Source organism: Salarias fasciatus, chromosome 20 (assembly GCF_902148845.1).
Source record: "Salarias fasciatus chromosome 20, fSalaFa1.1, whole genome shotgun sequence".
Lineage (NCBI taxonomy): Eukaryota > Metazoa > Chordata > Actinopteri > Blenniiformes > Blenniidae > Salarias > Salarias fasciatus.
Window position 1 is genome coordinate 27,036,051 of NC_043764.1, and position 26,644 is coordinate 27,062,694.

At 46.5% G+C, this 26,644-nt stretch overlaps 1 protein-coding gene across 1 annotated transcript; it reads right to left on the reverse strand.

Annotated features, from left to right (window-relative positions):
• Window positions 1-1,290: 1,290 nt before the first annotated feature.
• Window positions 1,291-21,962, reverse strand: slc6a8 (solute carrier family 6 member 8). Its single transcript, XM_030118891.1, has 13 exons — window positions 21,510-21,962; window positions 13,569-13,700; window positions 10,028-10,298; window positions 9,506-9,638; window positions 5,294-5,428; window positions 4,878-4,981; window positions 4,549-4,673; window positions 3,331-3,443; window positions 2,931-3,068; window positions 2,734-2,836; window positions 1,938-2,038; window positions 1,531-1,701; window positions 1,291-1,444 (listed from the first exon to the last, which is right to left on the reverse strand). Exons 1-13 carry the CDS (start codon window positions 21,877-21,879, stop codon window positions 1,310-1,312), a joined length of 2,031 nt encoding a protein of 676 aa, XP_029974751.1. The 5' UTR covers window positions 21,880-21,962; the 3' UTR covers window positions 1,291-1,309.
• Window positions 21,963-26,644: the final 4,682 nt, after the last annotated feature.

Here is a 26,644-nt window from a genome sequence, read left to right on the forward strand (position 1 = left end):
CACGCCTCTGAAGGCTGCCGATTGGTGGGATGAGGTGGCGAGTCGAGCTTTTAAGACAATGACGTAAGGCGGACCGACGAGTCGACGTCGGCTGAAGCGAGCGGGGAGCCGTCAGCTGACCGACGGGTTTCCGGTCAAACCGGCAAAATCTGCCTCCAAACATTTCAACAGCCGCCGAGCGGCTCCGACTAGAGTCCAGAACAGAACCGAAATGCTCCATTAATGCCCGATTGAAACCGTCTCCAACGACTGAATGTGCAGAGAAAAAAATGGTGAACCACTCGGGGACTGTTGGGGCCACTGGGGGACCGTTCGGATCACCAGAGGACCGTTCAGACCACCGAGGGACCCATTTGGACCACCGGAGGACCGTTTGGCACATGAGAGAAATCAAGGGACATGCAGGACGACAGTCAGGGAGGTTAAATTCAGGAGACCAGAACTCGGACATGTATCCATAAAAACTCACTGATTTTACTTTTACTTTGAGTTCTGAGAGCCAAATTTAATTTTTACTGATTTCAAATAGAATTTAAGACGAAGTAATAAAGAAAAGTCATTTCAGTTTGAGAAAAATCAGGAGTTTAAAAAACAAAGATGGTCGAAATTTCGTTGTGACGATTTTCAAATATGTCGAAACCGAAATATTTGGATGTTGAGAGAAGAAAAGTCTCAGGGAGACGATCAGGACGAAACATTCAGGGACTCGTCGAGCTCGTGATGAGTTCAAGGACAGCGGTTTCAGACTCCCCGTGGCGTTGAGACGCTCGGCAGTGTGTGTGTGTGTGTGTGTGTGTGTGTGTGTGTGTTGCGTTTCAGTCGGTGTGTCTACGACTCCGTCCCTCTCCACACAGACTGCTACCGCTACAGGGCTCAACTTTCCCATGATGCTTTGACACTTGGAGCTCAGATCTGCAGGAAACATTTTAAAAAAAGTGAGCGAGCACCCGTCCCTTTAGCTGACGTCTGACGATGAGTTGTGGCCGTCGATCAGGTTCGTGCGTGTCGGCGTGCCGGGGCCGTCCGCCCCGAGCCCGGAGCGCCGCGGCGAGGCTCCGGCCTGCAGGGGAACCTCCAGGGTCCAGAGCTCGGCGGTCCGCTGACACGTCCTGCGGCGATCGTGGCTAAAGGAAGAGTTCGTTGGCATCTTTCAGAATGAGAGTCGGCCCCGAGGAGCCGCGTTCACAAGTTTCTATCCTCTAACAAAATGTGCAGCTTCGGTTGTGGGGGGGGGGGCGCGTGGATCCGCCGGTCCACGGCGAGGCGTCTGGAGGTCGGGCGTGGGGGCGTGGTGGACGGGCGCCGCGCCCTACATCACGCTCTCGAAGATGATGACCTTGTTCTCGTCGGTGCTGGGCGACAGCGAGCTGAGCGTCTTGATGTCGGGGGCCATGTACTCCAGGTGGTGGGCGCCCCAAACCGGCGTGGTCAGGTGGTTCCAACGCTGTGGCACACACAACCACGGGGAGTCAGAGATGAAACACAACCTTCCAATGTGTGTGTGTGTGTGTGTGTGAGAGTGTGTGTCACCTCTCTGAAGGTGCCCTTGGCTCTGAAGAGTTTGTAGAGGAGGCTGACGGGAATGCAGAGCATGGAGGACAGAGCCAGACACCAGCCGATCACCTCGCCCCACCACGGGTACACGTACACGTTGTTGTAGGTCAGCGGCTTGTAGTTCACCAGGTGGAACAGGAAGATGCCCTACACACACACACACACACACACACACACACACACACACCGTGAGGACCGCCTCAGGTACTTCTTACACCCGGATTTAGGCCTTTCAGAGAAGTGAGGACCGACATGACATTCGGGCAACGATACGTGATTCAATGCCTCGAAGGTGAAGTAATTTCTCCGTGTGGAGTTTGTGTGGTGTGTGTGTGTGTGTGTGTGTGTGTGTGTGTGTGTGTGTGTGTGTGTGTCAGGCGTACCAGGCACACACACGGCGTGATGAAGGACCAGCACCACTTCATCCAGGGGAACGGGCGGTAGCCGATCATCCGGGCCACGTCGTCCATGAAGCGGTCGGCTCCTGTTGTCCACATCACACAGTTCCACAGACACGTCACCCCAACAGCTCCTCAAACGACCCGCCCCCCCAGCAGAGGAACCGCTCTCCTGCAACACTTCGCGTCTTTTCTCATTAAAAGTATTTTTTTTATGTTTTTTATTTGCAACATTTAAAAAAAGTCCATGTAGCGTGCATGTTGAGTGCATGTAGAGTGCATGTAGAGTGCATGTTGAGTGCATGTAGAGTGCATGTAGAGTGCTTCTGAGAGTTTCTGCTCACCCACACACACACCATCGGATCATTTTCCTCTGTTGTGCAACATGTCATCTGAACTGTGACTTTTCCGGTTGACTTACTCAACACATGAAGTCACGCTCTATTCTGAGAGCCCGTGTGTGTGTGTGTGTGTGTGTGTGTGTTACTATACATGTATGAGTGTGTGTGTGCTTGCTTTACTATCTTCATGAGGAATAAACTGAAGTGTGTGTTGCTTTGACATGGAAGCTCAGTGGTGACCCCTGCTGGTCAGCAATTCTTTTGTCTCCACATGGAGGTTGCTTTTTTTTTTTTTTTTTCTTCCGGAACTTTTTCAGACCTGTAGTCCAAATACAGACTTGAGCAGCAGCATGGCGGCTCAAGTCCGTATTTGTTTATATTTCAAAAAAGTTTAGAAACTTAAAATGTGGTGTGTGTGTGTGTGTGTGTGTGTTGCGTACCGTAGACCCAGGCCACGACGATACACTCCCAGAAAGCCTGCCACAGCAGAGTCATCCCACTGGCTGAGTAGTAGTCAAACAGCTGGAAGACGTACATCCCTCCCTACACACACACACACACACACACACACACACACAGAACATCAGCCTGCAGACAGCAGCTGGCGGCGTGAGGAGGTTTCAGGTCTGACACACACCTGAGTCACCATGGAGAGGTCGATGATGAAGCACAGCAGGCAGCAGATCGCCACGGCGATCTCCCTCTTATAGCGGTGATAGTACCGCGAAGGAAACAGGTCCAAGATCCCCGTGACGAAACCCTCCACCCCTACGAACTGCACACACACACACACACACACACGCACACATACACACACACAAACACAGTGTGTGAATCACACAAGTCTGGGAGTTTCTGGAGTTACAGCACAGTGAGTGAAACTTCTCGCAGCTGCTCCTCTCATGCTATGCTAGGCTGATGAGGGCTGAGCAGTGTTCTGCAGGCCACATCACAAAGGCGGATCATCTTTCATGAGTTTGAAGGTCAAAGGTCACTCTGGAGGTCGTGATAGGCTGCGACTCGGACACTTCACTCACCTGGCTGTCCAACCCGAGCAGCAGCAGCATGAAGAAGAAGAGCGCCGCCCAGAGGGGAGCCACCGGCATCAGACTGACCGCCTTCGGGTAGGCGATGAAGGCCAGACCGGGGCCTGGAGCACACACGCACATGCACACACGCACACACACACACACACACACACACAAAACAAAACAGAGCAAAACAAATGCATCATAACCTATAAAGTGGCGGTTTCAGACGGGAATCTGGAGAATTTTCATTCATATCTGATAATATTTTGACATAATTAAATTGCTTCACATTTCCAAATATTAAAAAAAAATGTGTATTCTGATTAACAACTGTATTTTAGCTGCTTTAAAACACTCAAACTTTTCGCAAATTCAGATTAAAAATTTTGTTAAACATTTCAAATTTCTCACTTTTACTTAGTTGTAATTAAAACATATTAAATATACTTATTATTCTTACTGCAAAAATGTAATAATAATGGTAGTAATAATCATTGTATTAATAACTCAGTTCGTTTGTACAGTTGAACTGTTTAATTACACAATGTTTACCGTTGAAACGTTATTTTTATCTCCCATTTGTTTGAAAAAGAGCCGCATGTTGTGAAGTGAAAAGTTCCACTTCAATAATCCCACAGTTAAAGCTACACACACACACACACATACACACACACACACACACACACACACGTAGAGTGATGCTAAGACTTTAAACCATTGTAAACGTGTCAGCTGGGATTCGCTCTAAATTGGATTTGTTTTTGTTCTTTTTACAGAACGATTAAAATAGAAAGATTCATGTTCTCTCTCTCTTTCTCTCTCACACACACACAGACCCACACACACGCACACACGCTTGTTTTTAAACTGTAAGAGCAGTTTGTGAGCTCTTCACTGCATCCTTTCAGCATGGTTCAGCAAGGTTTAATTGTGTGTGTGTGTGTGTGTGAGCTGCTTGGAGCTGCAGCCTTCTGTGGACAAACTAAATATAACTCGGAGTTCGTGGCGTCACGTCATGTGCCGCTGTGCTAATAATACATAGTACAGCCAGCTGAGGGCGGCACACATACTTATGCACGCACACACAAACTAACTTGTATGTATCAAACCCAAACGAAGCTAAAACTTGGATTTAAACCGTGCTCTGATGCACTTCAAGTCTGCAGGTCCAGAGTCTCAGTCTGGACTCTGTGCCTGCAGGTCCAGATCCGGAGAGCGGCTCACCTGACTCAGCCACCTGGGAGATGTCGACGCCCTGCTCTGCAGCCATGAAGCCCAGAATGGAGAAAACCACGAAGCCGGCAAAGAAACTGGTCCCACTGTTGATGAGGGCCAAGACGAAGGCATCCCTGGAGGAGGAGGAGGAGGAGGAGGAGGAAGAGGAGGAGGAGGAGGAGGAGATCAGTTCCTGAGAAGTTCAGACTTACTGAAGGGCTTCATTTCAACAAAATGCATGGCTGAAAGTTGTGTGTGTGTGTGTGTGTGTGTGTGTGTGTGTGTGTGTGTGTGTGTGTGTGTGTGTGTGTGTGTGTGTGTGTGTGTTTGTGTCGTACTTGTAGCAGTCGTTGTTGAAGCGGTTGTAGCTTCCCAGGGCGGTCAGAGCGCCGAGCCCGATGGCGTAGGAGAAGAAGATCTGAGTGCCGGCGTCTATCCACACCTGCAGGGTCAGGGGTCAGGGGTCAGAGGTCAGGGGTCAGGGAGATGGGTTCACTGTTGTCACTGCTTCGCCTGGATCTGTTTTGCGCATGACAAGCTAACCAGGAGAGCGAGGAGTGTAACACAGCTGGATGTAAAGTCATAATTCAGGGCTGCAGCCTGACAGCCAAAGCTCAGGGAAAATCAATCCTTACAGGGCTGTAGCCTGGTTGGTTTACCTGACCTGTCTAGTTCTGGGCAACAGGGGCTCTGGAGGAGCTGAAGCCTGCCTGGCTCACCTGACAGACAGGACTCAGGGTGGCAGTGAACTGACCTGAGCCTCCTCAAGTTTGGACCAATCGGGTTTGATGTAGTACATGATGCCGTCGTAGGCGCCGGGCAGAGTGACTCCTCGAACCAGCAGGATGATGAGAACCACGTAGGGGAAGGTCGCCGTGAAGTACACAATCTGAAACACACACACACGCGCACACACACACACACGGAGTGAGGAGTGTTGGCTTTCAGCACCATGGAGAGCGCCCGCTCTCAGCTGCACTCAGATTTCAGTCGAACCTCGGCGGAGGACATTCTTCTAATAAGAATCTCTGTGTGAGATCCTCCATCCCAGCCGCCCGCTGAGCAACAACACACACTGTTTCTGCTGGTACTGAGAGCCGTGAGAACACACACACACACACACACACACACACACACAGAGGTAACCAGGAGGCAGGTTTACACTAACTTGAGGTGGTTTACACTAGTTTAGAAGAGTTGATCCTGGTTTATTCCAGCTTCGACTGGCCTGTTCTAGTTTTGAATGGTTTATGCTCATTTAGACAGTCTGTTACATGCTTAGATCGGTTTATTCTGGTTGACACTGGTTTATGTGAGTTCAGACTTCTATCCAGACAATAGTGATTTAAACTGGTTCAGTTTAAGATGCATTACACTGGGCGGACGGGATTATACGGGTTCATACTCGCTGAGAGTAGTTTACACCGAGCGTAAGCTCAGAGGGGACAGAGCTTTTTCTGTTTCAGCCGCTAAGCTGTGGAATGAGCCACTGCATGTCAGACAAGCCTCTTCACTGTCCAGTTCTAAGAGAGACCTTAAAACACAGTTTTATTCACTGGCTTTTAACTCAACCTGAGACTCCGCTAGTTTTTTTTTTTTGTTTTTTTTTTTTAACTGTTCCATTAAAAGTTTTATTTTTGTTTTGTTTTGTTTTCTTTGTTCTTATTGCATTTTATCTTGCATTTATGTGTTTATGACTTTGTACAGCACTTTGTTCCAGCAGCAGTTGTTTTTAAAGTGCTATATAAGTAAAGTTGAGTTGAGTGCACTGGTTTGACCCAGCTCAAACTATTTATATTAAACTCGGATAAATCAGTCTGAAGTGGTATTAGCCAATTATTTTTTTTCTAGTTCTAACTGGATACTGCTGGTTCAGAGTGCTCTGCATTGGACGGACGGGTTTATGCTGGTGCATAACGAAATTTATTGATTTTTGGTTTGAAGTGAACTAAACATTTGATTATGTGTTCTGAAACTTTATACAATTTTTTGCACATCGAGACCAAACAGGACAGGTTTAAATGGATTTATAGTCGTGCATATCTCTATTTAAAGGATAAAATGGGTTTAGTGGAGATGGGCTGTGAGTTCAAACCGTCTCAGACTAGATTCTTCTGGTTCAGACTGACTGGACTGTACCGGCTTAGTTTGTCCTGGCTGCATTTCAAATATTTTCTCTTCAGACAAACGGTGTGATCTCAGATGACAGAGAAACACTTCAGACTGCGGAGGAGTTCGGAGGGTTTTTTCAGCTGACGACTCAGATCATAGCGAGCGGTAAAGTTCGTGACCTGAGGAGTGAAGACGGACAGTTTGTGAGTCACTGGATCCGTTCAGAGACGCCCTGATCCGCCGAAGAGAGACGAAGAAAAGCCTATGTGCCTTTTACCAGCTGTGTGTGTGTGTGTGTGTGTGTGTGTGTGTGTGTGTGTGTGTGTGTGTGTGTGTGTGTGTGTGTGTGTTCACATACTCAATACTCGATGTTTGTTTATGCACAGTCTGTTGCACAGATCAACGATCAGATTTCGATATCAGACAAACAGTAAAAACAAAAAGCTGTCATTGCAGCTTTTTGACGAGTCTGGAAAAAAAATCATCAGATCTCCGTCATCCAGACGTCATCGGAAATCAGCGCATCGATGGAAAATATTCATAAACAAGCTAAACTAAAGGCGCGATGAACCAAACTGAACTGTTTCAATGAAGTCCTAAAAAATGGAGTTTAACACGGTTTGTGTGTTTATGTAAGAAGTTCACACTGCGGGTGTACAGGAGTTAACAACAATCGATTCATTTATTCACAAAAACCTTCAAATGTTCTTCTGGTCATTTTTCAAAAAAAGAATTTTCACTCCAAATATATATATATTTTTTTTTAATGTTCAAGTTTTTTTGTTTTTTTTACTTTTATTGAATTTGGTCATATTTAAAGTTTTCTGCCTCCCTCTTCTAATGATAATAATAATGAATATTGTGATGTATTAATGTCATTAATGCTGCAGCGTCCCGGGTCAGGCTCCGGTACAGTACGGGGGGCTGGGAGGGGGCAGGAGGGGGGAGGGGGCAAGGGGAAGGGGGGCATTTTCTCTCTCAGTCACGTCCCACTGCAGTCAAGCTGTCCTCCCACCTCTCGGCCAATCGCAGCCCACCACGTCACAGCCCCCCACCCACAGCCCCCCCTCCCCTGGGTTGCCATGGCAACATTTGGCCCCGCCACGTGACCGTGAGTACGTTCGGCCGCGGCGTCACCAGCGGATGAAAAGATCCGCCAGCCAGTCAGAAGCTTTGGTCTGGAGGTTGTAGTTTTAAAGGGGCAGGCGGACAAACTGCTCAGCTCTCAGATAAACAAATGACTAAATAAACAAATAAATACCCCGGGGAGAGGATTTAAGATCCCAGCAGGCGCAGGTCAGAGCAGACACTGATGGTATACTATGATTACTATGTTTCATTTACCTCTTTGAGCATTAATCCCAGAAGTTAAATAATAATAATAACTGTACTAAGAGATGCTTCACACAATTAAAAACTGCATTAGAAATACCAATAATCATTCATTTGTCCTTAAAATAAAGACTGTCATGTATAGAAAGACCAAAAAATGTATTTTATTTAACTATAAGAATGCAGAACATCACTTGACTGTTTCTAATTCCAGATTTAATAAACTGCACCTCAAAGTAGGTTTTTAAATCTAGAGATAATAAAAAGAAAACAGAAAAAATGACATTTTTTTTAAACAAGGGGTGGGTGTGAAAACAAAGACAAGCTTAGCTCGAACTGCTCTTAAACACACAACTAAAAGGCTAAAGTAGAAAAATCCATTAAAATATATGAAAAATCTATAGGAATGGCTACAAATGTAAAACAGAATACATCTCTAGGAAGAAATTACATTATAGCTACGACAATTCACGAACCTCATGTTTTGTCTGTATAGCTCTTTCTTATTCTTAATATCAGATAATTAGTCTTTTTTTGTGGCTCCATGCATTTTATTTGGTGGAAAATCCTGAAAACGTGTCTGCTGGTCCTGAGGTAATAAGATGTTCATCTGCTGTTCCCTCATTGTTCCTGTCATACTGAGCGCGGCCACCGGAGGGCAGCATCGACTCCACATCTGGGTGGTGTCGTCTGATATTTACTGGGGGGGAAACAGGAGCAGCGTTCCTTCAGGCCGGCGGCGTTTCGAACGTGCTGCCTCTGACCTTCAGCGGCGTTATGTAAGCGACTGCGGGGCGATTAATACCGCCGAGGATCGATCACATGTTGGCGAGAGAGAGGCGCCAGACACGGGATGCCGGGGTCACGCTGAGCTGCACGCGCCGCTCACAGGCTCCAGTCCAGTATGCAAACGTTTCACTTCAGTTCAGTTCAGTTCAGTTGCTGAGTGTCGCTTCACGGGGGTTTTTTTCTCCCGTCCTGCTCGGAAACGACTTTACGCTAGCCGGTGTTAGTGATCGACCCGTCACAGCGGAGCGATTTAGCCACGCCCCCCGCTGTCCGGCTGGACGGCATGTAAGCTCCCCCGTCCTCACTCCCTCATCCCCGCCGCTGAGCAAGACCAGTAAACTCCGCCAGTGCTGGAAGTAAGGCTCGAGGACGCTGAGCCGGGACGAGGGAGCCGACGTGCGGTCCCACAGTTCATCTGTCAGAAGCGACGAATCAATCGGCTCCTGAACACCGGCTGATAAAAAGACAGGTCATCTTCCACCGACAGTGGGAATTATTATTCTGTTACAGTTGAGTTTATTACTTTACTGGAATGTAAAAGCAGTGAAGCTACAGTAGCAGCTGAGAGGTCGTCTTTCATTTGGAAGGTTCGATTCCCCATATCCCACATGTCAAAGTGTCCTTGAGCAAGACAATGAAATTGTTCTGAATGGGGTGAGCGATCGCCTCCGTTGGTGTGTGAATGTGAGCGTGAGTGTATGTGTGTGTGTGTGTGTGTGTGTGTCTGTGTTACCTTCCCGGTGGATTTGACTCCTTTCCACACGCAGAAATAAACCAGGACCCACACGGCCATCAGACACAGCATGAGCTCCCAGTTCATATGTCCGGGCTCGTCCAGGCCCGACGAGATGTTCAGCACTTTGTTCCTACACACACACACACACACACACACACACACACACACACACACACACACACACACACACACACACACACACACACATTCACACCGTGACCGTGAGCCCAGCAGGTGGCTGAGAATCCGACTCCTTTGCATTGTGAAGACACGGAGCTCCACTTTCACGTTCTCACAACATTTTGAGGAAACTCTGCCAGAACGCAGCTGTGCGTCAACACTCGTCTGACAGTTCGAGTCCATCACAGAAAACTTATGAAACCGACTCAAATCTACCCTCCCTGTAAAGTTTCTTACTTTCCAAAAAGCTCCCAGCCCTCAAAAATCTAATTAAATGCAAGAAAACACAACCCAAATTCAGCTAACTAAACCCAGGCCAGGACCCGGACCGAGACTTACTCCCAGAACTCGATGATGGGGGACCGCCCGGACGCCAGCTCGGCGCAGGTCATGTTGCGGTCGCCGACGGTCACGTTGGCGAAGCTGGCGTTCTTGCAGTCCTGGTGCCGGAAGATCTCGATGCAGCTGGGCGTGTTCCACTCGTTGTCGCAGTCGGACCAGGGCAGGGTGGAGCTGAAGGACTTGATCAGGTAGTAGAAGCCCCAGGCCAGCACCATGATGTAGTAGGTGTTGCAGAAGAAGACGATCACCATGGAGGCGTAGCCCAGACCTGCGGAGCCACGAGCGAAGAGCCACATTTCAGTTCCTGCGACACGGACGAGCCGAAGTCTGTTTGGGAAAAATCTACTGGGTAGATCAGAGTGGATGCATCAGAAATACTTTTGATAGTTTCCTTTTGGATTATCCAAATGCATTTTATGTTAATCTTTTCAGGTGAGTAGGTTTTTAAAACGTACCCTTGACGTGTTTCGATGGCGTATCGAAACACGTCAAGGGTACGTTTTAAAAACCTACTGGCTTGAAAAGATGCCAGGAGTTTCTCTTCAAACAGATGTTTTCAGAAAGTTTCTCAGGATTTCTGCCTCATGGCGACAGGGCGGATGCGCACCTCGCCATCGGACCGTTGGCTTCGCCGTTGCGTTCTGGGTCACGGTGTTGTCTTACACCCGGTAGTCTCGTTAAAAGGGTCCCGCTAAATCATCCCGCGGCCCGAACACTCTGTGCAATTCAGCTTATTAAAATTTACTGCGGATACTTTAAAACGGGTCAGGGGGCGAAAAGTTTCCACCTCCTGTTCTTAAAGTGGATTACCTAAACTGTAAAAATGCATTTATGAGTCCTTGAGATGAACTTGGAGGGCAACAAACACATGCGTGAAGTCTGGCCTTGAGTGTTCCAGCCAGTTACAAAGGACCATTAAAATCCAAGAATTGAGGGATGATTTGATTCTTCAAGACTGTAAAGTCAGCAACCAAACTGCCATCTGTTATCAGAGCTGAAAACACAGGAAGTCACTGGATGTAATCATTAGCTCCATAAAGAGAGTATTTTTGCACCCTGCTGGTGATAAAGGCCTGAACCTGCAGATAACGCGGTGTGAACGAGGGTTTTCTCCGGTATCTGTGTCGAATCGGGTTGGTGTGATTGCGTTCACGGGGCGTGAGGTGAAGATCTGAGCCGAGTTCAGGTTCAGCTCTGTGACGGGAAAGATACGGAACGGACTTTACCACGGAGGCGGGTCACGGGGGTCGGGAGGTTCATGTGAAGATTCAGAAGAATTCACTCCTGGTTTTTTAAACACGGAAAATATTGGTTGGAGTCTGTCTTTATTCTGTTTTTTTTTTAACTGAAGTGTTTAAGGTCATGTTTACAACAACTGGTTTGAACCATTTTGCATTCTTTAAGTTTCCTGGAGAATACAGTCATGACACTCTGGAGATAAACACCGTCACTGTCCAGCTGCACATGCATGAGCCGAACATCTGTTTACTCCAGCTGTGGTGCGCCTGAGCAGGAGCAGCGCTTCGGGAGCCCGGGCATTTCCAGAAACTGTTGTTTTTGTCAGTTTTGCAATTCTTGAAACTCTTGGGTGAAAGTGAATCCTCGAAACTTAAATTGAAGGGCCAGAAGGTGCCTGAGGTCAGAGGTCATACATTACACGTGACTGTAACAATACTATCAACCCCATTCTACGAGCTCTAAATGCTTTTTTACGAGATGCAGGCTGTTCCCGTTTGATGGTTTAATAGATAACCGCAGTGATACGGAGCTTTACGAAAGTCCTGCAGCTTCACAGGAATGCGTGTGTGTGTGTGTGTGTGTGTGTGTGTGTGTGTGTGTGTGTACAGTGGGATCATAGATTATCACCGCTCTCTGCTTACTGTGTGGATTTATGTCTGTTGCCACGGCAACGCGGCCTGGGCCGAGTTATGCTGAAGGGTTTTGGGTCGACGTCAACTTTTTTTTTTTCCTCTCGTTTTTAATTTGTTTGGGATGTAAACGTCATTATTTGCAGGTGTCTCTCGGTCGACCGCCCCGGCCGCTGCGCCCCGGCTGGGTTTCGCTGCCGCGGAGGTCAGCTCGGGGTCACTGGGAGGACCAAAAAAAGAAGCGGGTCAACTCAGCAATACGAGGGCGAGTCATGCGAAACTGGGCGTCAGAGGAGCGATAATAAGATACTCCTCTGAGGCCGGAGATTTCAGATGAGGACTGACTGTACGGTCTCGCTCAGCAGGCGCACAAATGTCCTCTTTTAACACTCAAGCCTTCAATCAATGACGTACATCTATATTCCAAACTCGAGAAGCTGGAAATCGACTCCACGTCTTACGGAGTTGAAACATTGTCACGAACGGCGGTGATCTGGAGGACACCCAGGGACAGAGAGGCGGGTGCACGGTAACGCCACATTAGTTTCCCTGAGGTCTCTGCAACTTACAGTGTCGGATTATCAAACATCTGAAAGCATTTAGATGGAGGACAGTACGAAACCTACAGATAAGTCAGGCATGGAGAGCAACACGACACAAAGATGCCAAAAAGAGTGTGAGTGTGATTCTGAGGAGGGACTGTAACACTGTTTCCAGACAAAGTTACCTTTGGTCGTGTGATCATGACTAATCTTTGTGATGCTGAAGACGATCAAAGGCAGTATTTTAAATTACATGCACACGTTAACATGCTGGCATGTAAAATCGGCATGTGAACAGATGAGGTAAATATAACCTCATCTATGCCACGGTACACTCTCCACTCATGGTGTGATTACAGCAGAGCCAAATTTAACAAGCTGAAGTTACAAATAATGATACACTGTGTTTATTGTTAAAGCCACTCGGCTGTTTGTGCTGAACAATGTGCTCACTCTGAATCTCAATCAGACAGCTATTTGTTTTCAATGACCAATGTTCTTCTGCTTTCTTCTTTTCCCTTCTGTTTATTGCTCTTTTTAGGGACACAAGAGTCCGCAATAAAGATTGATTGAACCTGTTTCAAAAGGGACTAGTTTAACAGAGTCCAGTTTAGGGCAGCCAGAAAAAATTTAAAACCAGTTAGAAAACAGCTTTAGGCTATCAGAAACCAGTTTAAAGCAGTTTAATCCATCAAATAATACAGATGAAATCAGTTTGGACCAGTTTAAGAAAGTTTAAAACATCAAGGAAAACTATTCAAAGCAGATTAAACCATCAAAGAAATCAGTTTGAAGCAGATCAAACCTGTTAAAACCAGTTTGAACCATCAAGGAAAACAGTTTGAAGTAGATTAAATCAGTTTAAAGCAGTGTAAACCCTCAAAAACATTCAGTTTGAAGCAGTTCAAACCATTTAAACTTACAGGGAAATCACTCTAAAGCAGTTTACGTTGATCAGAAACCAGCTTAAAGTTGTCAGATACCTGGTTAAACTCGTGAGAAACCAGCAAGTAAACTGTTTAACCCAATTTAAACCATCAAATAAATTCAGTTTGAAGCAGATCAGATCCGTTTAAACCAGTTTAAACTGGTCTGGAAACTTGAGTGTGTGGATCTTTCGAGGCGTACCTTTAAAAAGCGGCGCAATGTTCCAGACGTTGATGCTGCCGGCCTTCATGAACTGACCGAGGGCGATCTCCAGGAAGAAGATGGGGATTCCTCCCACGAACACGATGAGCAGGTAGGGGATGAGGAAGACGCCTGCAGGACAAACCAGACCGGGTTTCAACCAATGAGAATGCTCCTGGACGACACGTTCAATCATTTTGGCTTTCCGTTTCCATGACAACGGTGCTTGGAGTCACTGAAAACGCAACTTTTCTGAAATGCAGACGCTTTACGTGTGCACAACGGTCAGAGTGAATCATTCTGAACATGGAATCCAATGAAGTGAGTGGAGCAAAACGACGAAGGACGGCAGTTCGAAGGAGCTTCGGCGTTAACTGCGTGCTCTTCTGGGTCTTGGACTCAATGAATAAATAATAGAAACCCAACGTGAGCCTGAACACATCAAACACACTGATGTAGCTTTACTATACACGCTCATGAATGGACGGGCTAGCTGGAGCTTCCTGCTCCTCTCTGTGAAGACTCTTTGCCCCGTCTCCTCCTCTTCATGGTATTTGATGGAGACCCTGTGGGGGGTAACTGGGTCACAGCTCTAAATGAACCCCACTGGAGTGGGAGGTGGAGGAGTTGGAGGAGGGGAGGGGGGGGGGGGGGGGGGGGGTGGGTTACATAATGGAGGCTGCCATCAGTCTGAGCTCTTACACAACGGCGCAGGGACACGCTACGTCCGCTAGCATCGTCGTCACGTTTACACTATCTGAAGCAGCCACACGCCGCTCTTTTAAAGGAATAGCAGCACGTTCTGAAATCGCTCTTAAAGGAACAGTGCCATTTTGAAGTCCTTCTAATAATAAAGGTAACACATTAAAAAAAATCATCTTATAGGAATTGAGAAAGGCATTAAAATCTGTTGTTTAAAGGAACAAAAACATGTTTTAAGAGCTGTCTCTGACAGGAGCAGAGTGGAATTTTGAAATATGTCTCCTCAAGGACTAATGCCACATTTCATCTTCGGTCTCTTAAAGAAACACTACAAGATGAAACAATATATCTATTAAAGAAATGGTTACAAGCTTCTGAGAAGGTTTAAGCTTCCATAATTCTAAACAAATGTTTCAAACTTGGAAAACAAAGTTTAAATTCTACATATACCCATAGAAAACCATGCAGAAACACACAAACACAAACACACGCACACACACACACACACACACACACACAGCAGGTTGAGATGCAGCTCCTGTAGCTGCTGATGACTTATGAGCTGCAGGAATGGCTGAACGAGCACAACGTCATCGATGACGCAGGCTCCAGTGACGTGGGACAGGTTGACGATGACACACACACACACACACACACACACGCACACACACACACGCAGCATATAACGCTTGGTGGCGTTAACCTAGCGTAGTTCAGCATGAAAAGACGCGAGCTGTTGGTGAGTCATGACTGCAGAGAGAGGAGAGGGATAGAGGGACGAGGACACACACACACACATGCACACACACTTTAATCTGCTGCTCTTCATTCCACATCTCAGAGGAAATCCCAAACACGTTTTCCTCGTCAACACTGACGTCTCACCACGTGGTCTATTTTAGATTCCAGATAAACAAAAAAAAAAAAAAAAATCCAACAAACATTCTGTAGTTATGAAGCATCAAGTGAAGAAAAAATATGTGCTGATTTGGAGGAAAAATGTAACCACTGACCAGTTTATTAGGTACCTCTGAAATAATGGGACATGCTTCAAAAGACAGAAAAAGAGGCAACAAGAGAACCTGTACTTTCTGTTTCACCTGCGGCAGGTGGAGCAGGTGGAGCAGGTGGAGCAGGGGGCTGAGCGGCGGGCCGAACGTGTCCCGCAGAAAGTGAGACGGGACCAGAAATAGAGCCTCGGCTGCAGTTAGCCTGCTAAGCTGCAGCGCTGCAGTTAGCGAGCTAAGCTGGCTAATCCGGGGTAAGTCACTGGGTTAAGTACTGAGAGGCAGAGGCAGTGACAGACTGATGACGGGGCACGAGCGCCATCAGCATCATCATCATCATCATCATCATTAGCAGCACTGAGAGGAAGGAGAAGAGGAGGAGACGTGTTGGTTTTGTCCTTCTGCCAGGATCCTGGGTGAGCTCCATCACTCACTACCTGCTAATGCTAATGTGATTGTTAGCTTCAGCTGGCAGCTTCCTGCAAGTCCTCTGTCCCACAAACCTGAGATAAACATGACTCAGCAGCTCACCTGAACTCAACATGACTCAGCATCTCCCAACTGAGTCTGTTAATGTTGATATGCATGTAAATCCTCATTTTAAAGCTCAAAACCAGAACAAAACCTCGGTTAAAATAATTTTTGAACCTAAAAAAAAAGGTCACATTTAAGTGGGTTCTTGTGCCATGCATTTACGAACAGATATATAGCTAAAATTTAAAAAAAGAAAGAAACATTTAGGGACATTATTGAAAGGGAAAGACACTATAGAATTGACAAAATGTAAAATGAACAGATGATTTCATAAAATGTCTTCATATTTCATTGCATCATTTGTCATTTTGTGTTCTTTGTACAGACTACTAACAGGGTCTACCAGTCACAGGCACAGGGGCAGGAGGTTCAGGGGTCAAAGGGTCATGAGGCCCCTGAAGCCTCTGAGACTGACAGGCTGAGTGCAGTGGGGGGAGGAGTCCCGCTCCTTTGACAATGATCAGTTATTTACATAGCGGCCCGGCGGCACGGTGGAGCGGCGGTCACAGGTCACAGCGACCGGACCAGAGGCCGACGAAACAAAGCAGAATTTTCTCTTGTGGAGGTAACTTCAGGGTCAACCCCGGACTTTCTGTACGGCGAAGCAGACTAACTTCTTACAGGATGAATCAGCAGGGTAACTTATACTAATTGACTAGCCTGCTCCGGAGCAGGTTATGTTCTGGAGCAGAGATCAGCGAGTATAGAAGCACCGCCTCCTGACCCATCAGATGTCCTGGAAAATCACCCGCCTGCGTTGGTGCGAGGATCGTTAGAGGAGTGTTTTGGCGAGAGAGACTTTTTAGGGAGGGATGCAATCCTTTGACATAATAAAATAAAGTCCAAGTCCTGCAATAAAGCGATACTGAGTGACCAGAGTGCTGTCTGTTCATATTGCTTGATGAATTAATATGAATTTCATCATTATGCATTCACACAGTCGTGAATTCTCTGCCAGCATTCCATCCTGGTTTTCACTGCAGCGACAATGTTGCTTTTAGCCTGGATGATGTGTTTGAATTATTCATACTTTTGGGGTATGATTGTCTGTTCACCCATAGAGAAGTAAGCTGCTCTGCAGGGTTCCGATTGGTCAGATGCTGTAAACTCCGCCCCTTTTATGTGAACGCACACTGATCTCCATTACAAAATTCCTGGGTTGAATTACTGAGTCGATGTCCAATCGCTTATCAAGGATTGTGCATGTCTGGGTGAGTCAGGTAGCGGAGAGATATCGAAATTAGACGGCTTCACAGCGCAGGCCTCTGGTCTGACATCAACAGGAAACACAGCAAGACTCTGAACACAACACGACCGACATCTCAGACATGAAACTTGACTGCACATCGCAGGAAAAGACAAGGGAACGGGAGGAAACCGGGAGGGAGAGGGAGAGCAGGAGTCAGGAGACGAGAGAGGAGCGCAGGAGACAGGAGAGGAAGCGAGGAGGCGTCGAGGTCCGTGAAGTGGATTAAGAGATTAACGAGACGCTTCCATAAGCCGATCCACATGGTCACAGGATGATGATGTCACTCTCTCACACACACACACACACACACACACACACACACACACACACACACACACACACACACACACACACACACACACATATATATACAGCATCGCTGACCTCTGGCCCTTGCTTCGTCCCCATGGTAAAGTGTGGTTCAGCTAAACCAGCCAGTTAGAGAGTTTAATGGATGACCAATCAGACCCTGAGAGTCTGCAATGAATCCAAGGACCCTGAAAGCTCTCAAAGACCCTCAAACAATAATTAAAGACCATCAGAGACCTTCAAGGACCTTCGGCCACATAGACACTTTCTAAGGATCCCTGGAACCTCATGTGGGCTCACCAGAGCCACTTCAAGAACACCTGGAATCTCCTCAAGGGTCACTGGATCCTCTTCTGACAATGAGACCACCTCATAAAAACCCTTCACTGAACCTTGTCAAGACGCTAACAAGGACTTCAAAAACACCTGGCTCCATAAAATCACCTGGACAAGCTTTTTCTCACACCCTGGGACAATGTCCTTGAGACCTGGTATCTTTAAGGTTCAGGAAGACTTGCTGGAGGAATCCTGGAGCTCCCTGGAGGACTCCTGCACCTCCGAGCTCCGCAGCGCTGAACTCAGGAGCCGTATAACACTTCCAGGACAACGGAACCATCTCAACACTGCATTACGCTTCATCAAGGACCCTCACCTCACCAATGCAAACTTTTCAAACACCCTGGAAACCTCGGAGACTTCTTCATACACACACACACAGAAAACATGAAGGACACTTAAAAAAAAAAAGAAGCAGAGCTGCAGGTCTGTTTATCATCTGTGTGCGTGCGTTCATGTGTGTGTGTGTGTGTGTCCTTGGCCGGGTGACTGCAGCAGTGACATAAGCTGCGGGTTCATAAATCTCAGTGAGTCCACTTCTTCAAAGAGCGAGGAAGGAAGGAGGGACTGAGGGAAGGAAGGACAGAAAGTGAGAAGGGAAGAGGACAGTCAGGGAGGCTTGACCGTTCACAGATTTGAGATGCAGCCAAAACAGTTTAATTTGTTTCCAAGCTGTAGCCCAACAATGTGACCTTTCACACCCTCCGCCTTCCCTCTGTGAACATCAGGACCTTTCCCTCCTCCTCCTCGTCCTCCCCCTCCTCCTCCTCCTCCTGCTCCGTGAGAACGAGACCTTTTCAGGTGAGAGCGTCCATCTCGTTTTTCTCTCTCAGCAGTTTGTCTCAGATGGTAAATTTCAGTTCGCACAAAGAAAACGAGGCCATGAATCCTCCTGCTCCTGCTTGTCCTCTGTCCTCGTCTCTTTGTCTACTTCACTTGATAAAAGGTCTTTCATTTCCCTGGTGAGTTGGGTCCATGTCTGACCTGCAGGTGGCGCCACCACAGTGAACCGAGGGCAGACCTGAAGCGCTGCTCATGCTAGTCTGGTTGTGTGCCTGTCGGTTACGGATGTGTAACATGTCAGTAACAAGGTTCACGTCTGTTGTGTTTTATTACAACAATCACTAGCGGCCCATCATGAAAAGCACCTGACGTGAAAACACAACAGAAACGCAATAATTCGCTTCCACATTAAAACCGCCATGTAAACGGAGCCTAACTCCAGATGAATCGACAATGGGAAGTCTATACCGTATTTTGCGATTGTACTTTCTGGTAAAAAGTGGATAAATGATCAAAAGTCTTCGACGTCCCACTGATATCAGGAGCAGAACGTGGCCGGATCTGAGTCTGTAAACGCTTTTAAAAATCTCTCACTTCAAACCATTCTGTCTGAAAAGTTAATGATTACTTGTTCCAACCACAGACATGCTGCAGACGCGTTAGACATTAAACCATAACCAGTGACGGTAAATGAAGTCAACAGGTTTTCTCTGCGGAGAAGCTCCACCGCTCCACCACTGTCTCCGTTGCTTCACTCAGTTTTTACCTCTGTCATAAAGCCGATCATGAAACATTTATATGTGAGTTGGATTTAGTGTGCAGATGTGTGAAGATGCAGCAGGACAGGGGAGGAAGTAGGATCATGAAAGATGAGACACAGTGATATGAGGATATAGCATCCTGTAGGGCAGCATGGGCGGATGCTAAATGCTTTAATTTAAAGGGGCTGTATCATGCAAAATTCACTTTTTGTATGTTTTAACCTTGTTATATAGTTATGTACTCACCTAAAACACCCCAAAAGCGTTTTTTTTCCTTTGTGCCCGAGTGTTTAAGCTTTCCCAGTGTTTGTGCTGCTCAGAGAGGCAGCCCCTCCCGCACCCGTGAAAACGCTCTGTTTTCCCACGTTCACGTCACACGGTGAAGATGGCTCCCCTGAGCCCCCCTCCTCCTCCCGCAGGCCCTCGGCAATCAGCGTTGCTGCTTTTTGTAACTCCGATTTCGAGGATAAACTTTGACCATCGTCTGAAAGCAACAGTCAAGCAAGAGCAAGAGTCTGAAGGGTCTGAAGGGTCTGCGCTTGGTGAGTTTCTAACAGGAAAAGACGTTTTTGCGTGTGGAGAAACGAGAGCTAAAGAGCTAAAGCTAGCTAGCGTATTTGTTTTGAAGCGCTGATTGGTTGAAGTTCGCTGTCAGTCAAAGTCCACAGGGGGAGAGGCGGGATTTTCAGTGAAACGGAGCGTTTTCTCTTCCGGGTTTCAGAATTAGCCCCAGAAAATCTTTTATTTCACACAAAATTACTTTTCCTTAGCGCCAAAAATAAACTATTACCATGTTAATGCCATTTCTAGGGTTTGGACTCGCTAAAAAAGCATGATACAGCCCCTTTAAGGTACGCAGGTGGAGTGGACGCAATAGAATTTACCCTGCTGATAACAAACAGTGAATTCTGAATTGTTGTGAATTGTTGACAACCCTTCATGAATTTATCACGATTAAAAATGCCAACACTAATACACACACACACACACACACACACACACACACACACACATATATACTGTATGTATCTGTGTGTGTCCTATGTATGTTTGTTTCTGTAAGTAAGTCTATGATGAGATATCTATGTATCTACGTTTCTGCATGTGTCTACATCTATGTCTATATATCTATGTCTATAGTTTCATATCTATGGACATATATCTGGAGCGGATGTTTCAATGCTCATGTTTACGTGTCTGTGTCTATGTATACATGTCTGTGCGTATATGAGTCTATGGGATGAAGGCTGAAGCCAACAGGACGTGACAGGATCACTGAGGGATTATATTTAAGTTCGTTTGTGAGGGTCAGCTGTCGCCCAGCGTGCACACACCCACACACACACACCCACCCACCCACCCACACACACACACAGTTTGTCAGTATGGCAGAAGTTCAGGTAACAGTATCTTTCATTTCACACATGCTGCAAAAAACTCACGCACGTTTTGAATAGCCCCACTTGTGAGGCCCACTCCTTCACATGTGAGGACTTAACCAGAGCCTTAACCAGCCCATGTGAGGACTTAACCAGAGCCTTAACCAGCCCATGTGAGGACTTAACCAGAGCCTTAACCAGCCCATGCGAGGACTTAACCTCCACCCGGCAACTACATCCTAAACAATGAAAACAATCGGCGACATCTTTTAATATACTCCAACAGGATCCCACGAGTGTGTTTATTTTTGAGTGCTGGAGCCCACAAAGGAAGACACACACACACACACACACACACACACACACAGAGAACCTGCTGCTGTCAATCTGCTCAGTGACATGTGCGTAGCCTTCATCAGGAAAACACTCCACCACACATGCAGAGACTTATTTTAACACCCTGAAAGCCACGCCCCTTTCACACTAAGCCCCTCCCACATCCATCAAGCCCCACCCCTCCTATTCTTATTTGAATTTGCAATAAGTGTAAATCACAGAAATAGCTCCACGTTCCCAGCGTGTCTCTTCTTGTTAAGTCAATGTTTCATTAAGTTTTCAAAATAAAAACTTTCTTGGAAAAACTGTGAATGTTTGAAGACTTTAGAGTCGAGCTGAGCGTGAAAAGCCAGAGAGGATGCCACCGACATGATATTTACGCAACTTAATCTAGAGTTTTATACCTACATTTTAGGTTCCATTACTCGTCTCAGTGTTAAGGGAGAGTTTTAATGAATTCCCGTAAAGTTCGTCACCTTGGTTCTGCCTGAATGTGAACGTTACAGTTGACTCTGGGTAAAAAAACTGCCTCGTCCGGGACTCACCTCCCCCGTTCTTGTAGCACAGGTATGGAAACCTCCACACGTTCCCGAGTCCGACGGCAAAGCCCACGCAGGACATGATGAAGTCCATCTGCCGGGTCCAGGTCTCCCGCTCCTGGTACCCCACGGGCCCCGCGCCATTGGCCACACCGCCGCCGCCGCCGCCAGCCACTTTTTTGTCTGCTCCACCACAAGCGGCGCCCACCGGGGAGCAGCCAGAAGTCGTGACCGAGGCCAGCGGGACCAGGTTGCCGTTGGCGCCCGGCGGGGGGTAGCCGCCGCCGCCGCCATTGGTGAGGTGAAGGGGGCCCTTCTTGGTCTCCTCCAGGTGGACCAGGGAGCAGGACGAGGCTGGGAGGGACTGCTTCTCCATCCGGAACCAATCGAAAAACCGTCACAGACCAACCGGGAAACCAACAAGAACTGCTCAGGGCCAAACCGTTCAACCGCCGGGCTTTAGTCTCTAGTCTTCAGTCGTTAGTCTTTAATCTGGAGTCTTCAGTTGTTCGTCTCTAGTCGTCAGTCTTTACTCGTTCCGTCTCCAGTCGGATCCCCTGCGGTCTCGAACCTCCCCTGCTGTTTCTGCAGGTCAACACTCAAACCAAAGTCGCCCAGATCACCGGATAGTTACCAGTTACTAACCAGTAATCACCCAGCTCTCCGGGGTCCTTCAGTGTGTCCTTCTGCTAGTGAGTCTTGGAGTCTGATGGAGTCCTCTGACCGGTGCGAGACCTGGATCCGGGCTGGCCGTCCGGGAGTCCGGAGTCCTCCTCAGGTGGACCTCCGGGGCTGGGATTCAATGGAGATGAGAGACACTAACGTGGAGACATTTCTCAGAACAAAAGTCACACAAAACCAAGTGAGAGAGAAAAGAAAAAGAGAGGGGGGGCGTGCGGGGCGACCTTCAGAAACAATCCACAAAACACTTGAATGTGAGTCTGAAGAATCGCATGGGAACGGAGAGTCACGGAGGAGCCGGAGCCGGGGCGGCGGGGGCGGCCGGGGGGGACGCCCGGAGCCCGAGCGTTACTCCGTTACTCCGCAGCGGAGAGGAGGAGAAGAGCGGGGGAGGCGCGCGGCGGGCTCAGTCCCGGCGGCGGGCGGCGCGCGGGCGGTGCAGGCTGTGGAGGAATCTGAGCAGCTCCATCCAGGAGGAGGTGCGGGAGAGGAGGGGGGAGGAGGGGGAGGGCGGCAGCCGAGGAGAGCTCCGAGCCGTCAGCTGTCCCGCGTTCGGAGCCGCGGAGGGTTCAGAGAGCCGCTGCGGTCCGTCCGTGTGTCTGTCCCTCCGTCCGCCGGTCGGACGGTTTTAAAGGGCCAGCGGTTAGACCCGGATGACGTCACAGCTCAGGCCACGCCCCCTCCCCCTGCCCAGCAGGATTCTCCACAGACCATTAGCACCGAGACATGAAGTGAAAACTAAATAATCACATAATATCTGTTACTTCAATTCAAATCATTCTTTTCTGTGTGGAGCTATACTACAAGAACTTCTCTCTGGGATGAGTAAAGTATTTCCATTCTATTTTATTGTGATAAATATTAACACGTACAAGGCTTGATTAAGGATTAAATCAGTCTGTTGGGTAACAAACAGACTTTCTAACATGATGCGGCAGCCCCATGTCACACACTTGAAAATGTTTGATCAAAAGGCCATTTGTTGAAAAAGAATAAATATTGATTTAAAAAAAGGACAAAATTTGATTTAGAAAAGACAAAGCTTGATTTAAAAATGCAGTTTCATAAAAGAAGACAAAGTTTGATCAAACCTTGTCAAACCTTAATCAAACTTATCATTTTTATGCTTATACTGTGCTGAATAATAAAACTGTCCATAATTCTATACATTTTTATTCTTTTGCATCAAATGCTGCCCTGTTTTTCCATCAAACTGTCCTTTTTAAAACTGTCTATTTTTATCAAACTTTGATTTGACAGGTGAGAGGACAGGAAGACCTCTGGAGTCTGTAATGTTTCATAAGCTGAGCCCAAATTCTCTGGAATTTCTTAACTGTTGCATTTGAACTCAAATTATTGCTAATAAGAGGCAAGGCTGCTCAAATCACTGAGTCTAAGAGACGAGGGCATGGCGAGAGCTCCAGTTGAACCCTGCCTGCGTTATCTGGGATTGGTTTATCTTCAGACCAGTGAATTAACTTGTGGATGTTGCACAAGTCCTTGAGTGCTTCGATCCCTGGAGGGGAGTCTGTTTAATACCACTGGGTTTGTTTAACCAGAACAAAGAAACAATGTAAAAATGGAAACTCTGACCCCTTTTCAATCAAATTCCTTTTTAACTTAATCAATCTGTCCTTTTGTTTGTCAAACTGAGCTCTTTTTAAGATTTAGTCCTTTTTTAATCAAACTTGGTCCTTCTTAAACAGATTTAGTCTTTTTTAACCCAATTTATTCATTTTGAATCAAACTTGGTCCTTTTTAAATCAGATTAAGTCTTTTTAATCAAGTTTTGATCATTTTAACCAGATTTAGTCTCTCTAAATCAGATTTCTCTGGTGTGGACGGCCCCATTGGTGGTGTTTCCCATGATGCTCAGTGCCATGCCATGTCTCCCAAATGTGAGTGACAAATATGGAATGCGTTTGTATGTGTGCGTGTGTGTGTGTGTGTGTGTGTGTGTGTGTGTGTGTGACTATGGTGAAGGTGTGGTGATTCATGATTTCTTATGTACTGATTTTTTTTTAAAAAACAATGTAATACATTTTGAGTTGCTTTATATATATATATATATATATATATATATATATATATATATATATATATATATATATATATATATATATATATAAAGGTGCCTTATAAATAACGTTTCATTTAGTCCTTTTTAATCAAACTTTAACCATTTTAATGAGATTAATCAAGCTTTTATTTTCCAAGCCACTTATACTTTTTAGGGTCACGGGGGACGGAGCCGATCATAGCGACTTCGAGCGAGGGCGGGGTCACTCTGGATGGTTCGCCAGTCTGTGGCAGGGCTGACGACCAGTCACACTCACATTCACACCTGGGGGCAATTTAGGGTGACCAACTGACATGCATGCTTTTGGTTGTTCTGGGCACACACAGAAAGGCCCCCGGCCCCAGCCGGTATTTGAACCCACGACCTTCTTGCTGTGAGGCATGAGCACTAATCACATCACCACTGTATTTTGCTCTTTTTCCTTAACAGATTTATCCATTTTAATCAAACTTTGTCCTTTCTAGTCACATTTTGCTATTTTTAATCAAACTCAGACCTTTTTCAACAGATTTACTCCTTTTAGCAAACTTTGTTCTTTTAAATCAAACTTTGTTCTTTTAAATCAAACTTTGTTCTTTTTAATCTGATGCAGTCCTTTTTAATTAAACGTTGACCTTTTTTGATCAGATTTAATCCTTTTAAATTAAACTTAGTCCATTTTAAACAGATTTAGTTCTTTAAATCAAGCTTTATCCTTTTTCCTTTTAATCAGATTCAATCCTTTTTAATCAGGTTTAGCCCTTTTAACCAAACTTTATTCTTTTACATCAAATTCAGGTGTTTTCAATCAAACTTAGTCCTTTTTAATCAGATTTAGTCATTTTTTATCAAACTTTTTTCCCTGCTGATTTTAGAGCATCTTCCTCCCACTGACTGAGGGCACCCAGATGATTCAGTCATTAAACTGACCCACGGAGTTCTGACAGCAGCTTTGTCTTTTTTACATTATGAGGAGACAAAATCTGTCAGTCAGAAAAGTGAAATTAAAGAGAGAAGAGGCTTAAACTGAATGAAATATACACACTTCCGGCCGCTTCTCACAGCCTCTGGTCGCAAAAGGTTTTCCTGGTTGCTTTGACGTTTAGCGTTCGGAGCGGCGTTTTCAATTCCAGGAGAGAACGACTCACTGCAGGCGCTGATTTCTTTTTTTATCTATTTATTGGGTATGCCGTGAGCCTGTCTGTACTTTCTTTTATCTTCAGGTCATTGAGTTCAGTTGTAAAACGTTATGTGCTGAATGCTGATGACGTGTTTCAAAGCGATCACTTTAAGGTTATATCGCAGCTCCCTGGAGGCATCCGAGTGGAGGAGGAAGACCACCGGACACGGGAGGCGACTAGCGCCTGGAGGTGACCTGAAACACGCTCAACATCAGCACAAGTTGTAATGCCTGCCTGTGAAATCTGGACCTGACAGGAGTAAAGACTTGATCAAATGATCCAGCACTTTCAGACCAAAAGAGCCATTTTCAAGAGTTTCCACCAAACAAAATTTATCTGGAGTCACAAAGCATCGTTATCTGAAATGAAGATGAATGTTTCACCTCATTTGGTCTACCGCCTGGAATGAAGCAATGGAGCCAATTAATACCTGAAAGTCAACAGCATAACTGAAGTCAGATTCCATAAAAGAATCAGTGGGACCTGTGCTTGGATTTGAGTTCGGAATTTATCTCATCGAACACATTTAGAAGAAACCTACTGACCAGATTTACTGGTCCTGACTAATGCCTGGAGTCAGCATTCAGGCTGAGGGGACCTCAGCAGGAAGAGATGGAACCAGTCACACCTGAGACTCAGGAGAAGACAGCAACCGTCACGGTGCTTCAGCTCAAATCCCGTCCAGCTCTATAGCTGAAGTGCTTCGCAACGAAAACACTGTTCATAACAAAACCAGTAACACAAAGTTCTACAATCACTGGTGGATACTGACTAAATCCTGGAGCCGTGATCCTCAACTCACTGAAGCATTCACAGTCTGGCTCAACACCTGGAAGTTGTGTTTCTGTGAAGGACCCAGACTGAAACTGGAGATGTTTTCGGTCCAGACTATCACCTGGAATGAAAAAGATTTACTGTGTGAACTCATAAATAATTCCTGGAAAAGAATCCATTTTCAAATGCAGTGGTACTGTTTGACTGAAGATCTCAGACAGCAGATTAACTCCTCGCAAAAGAGAGAAGAAATGTCACTAAGTTAAAGAAACTAATATTTGAATATTTCATGGAGACGGAGTAATTCCTGGGAAACGGTATCCAGCTGTTTGGACGTGAACTGACACCATGTTCGAGCCTGAGGGGAGCACACTGACTCCTGAGAACAGCCTGACCGCTTCAGGATGTGAAGCAGTCTGTGTCGCCCCCTGGTGGCTCACACTTGA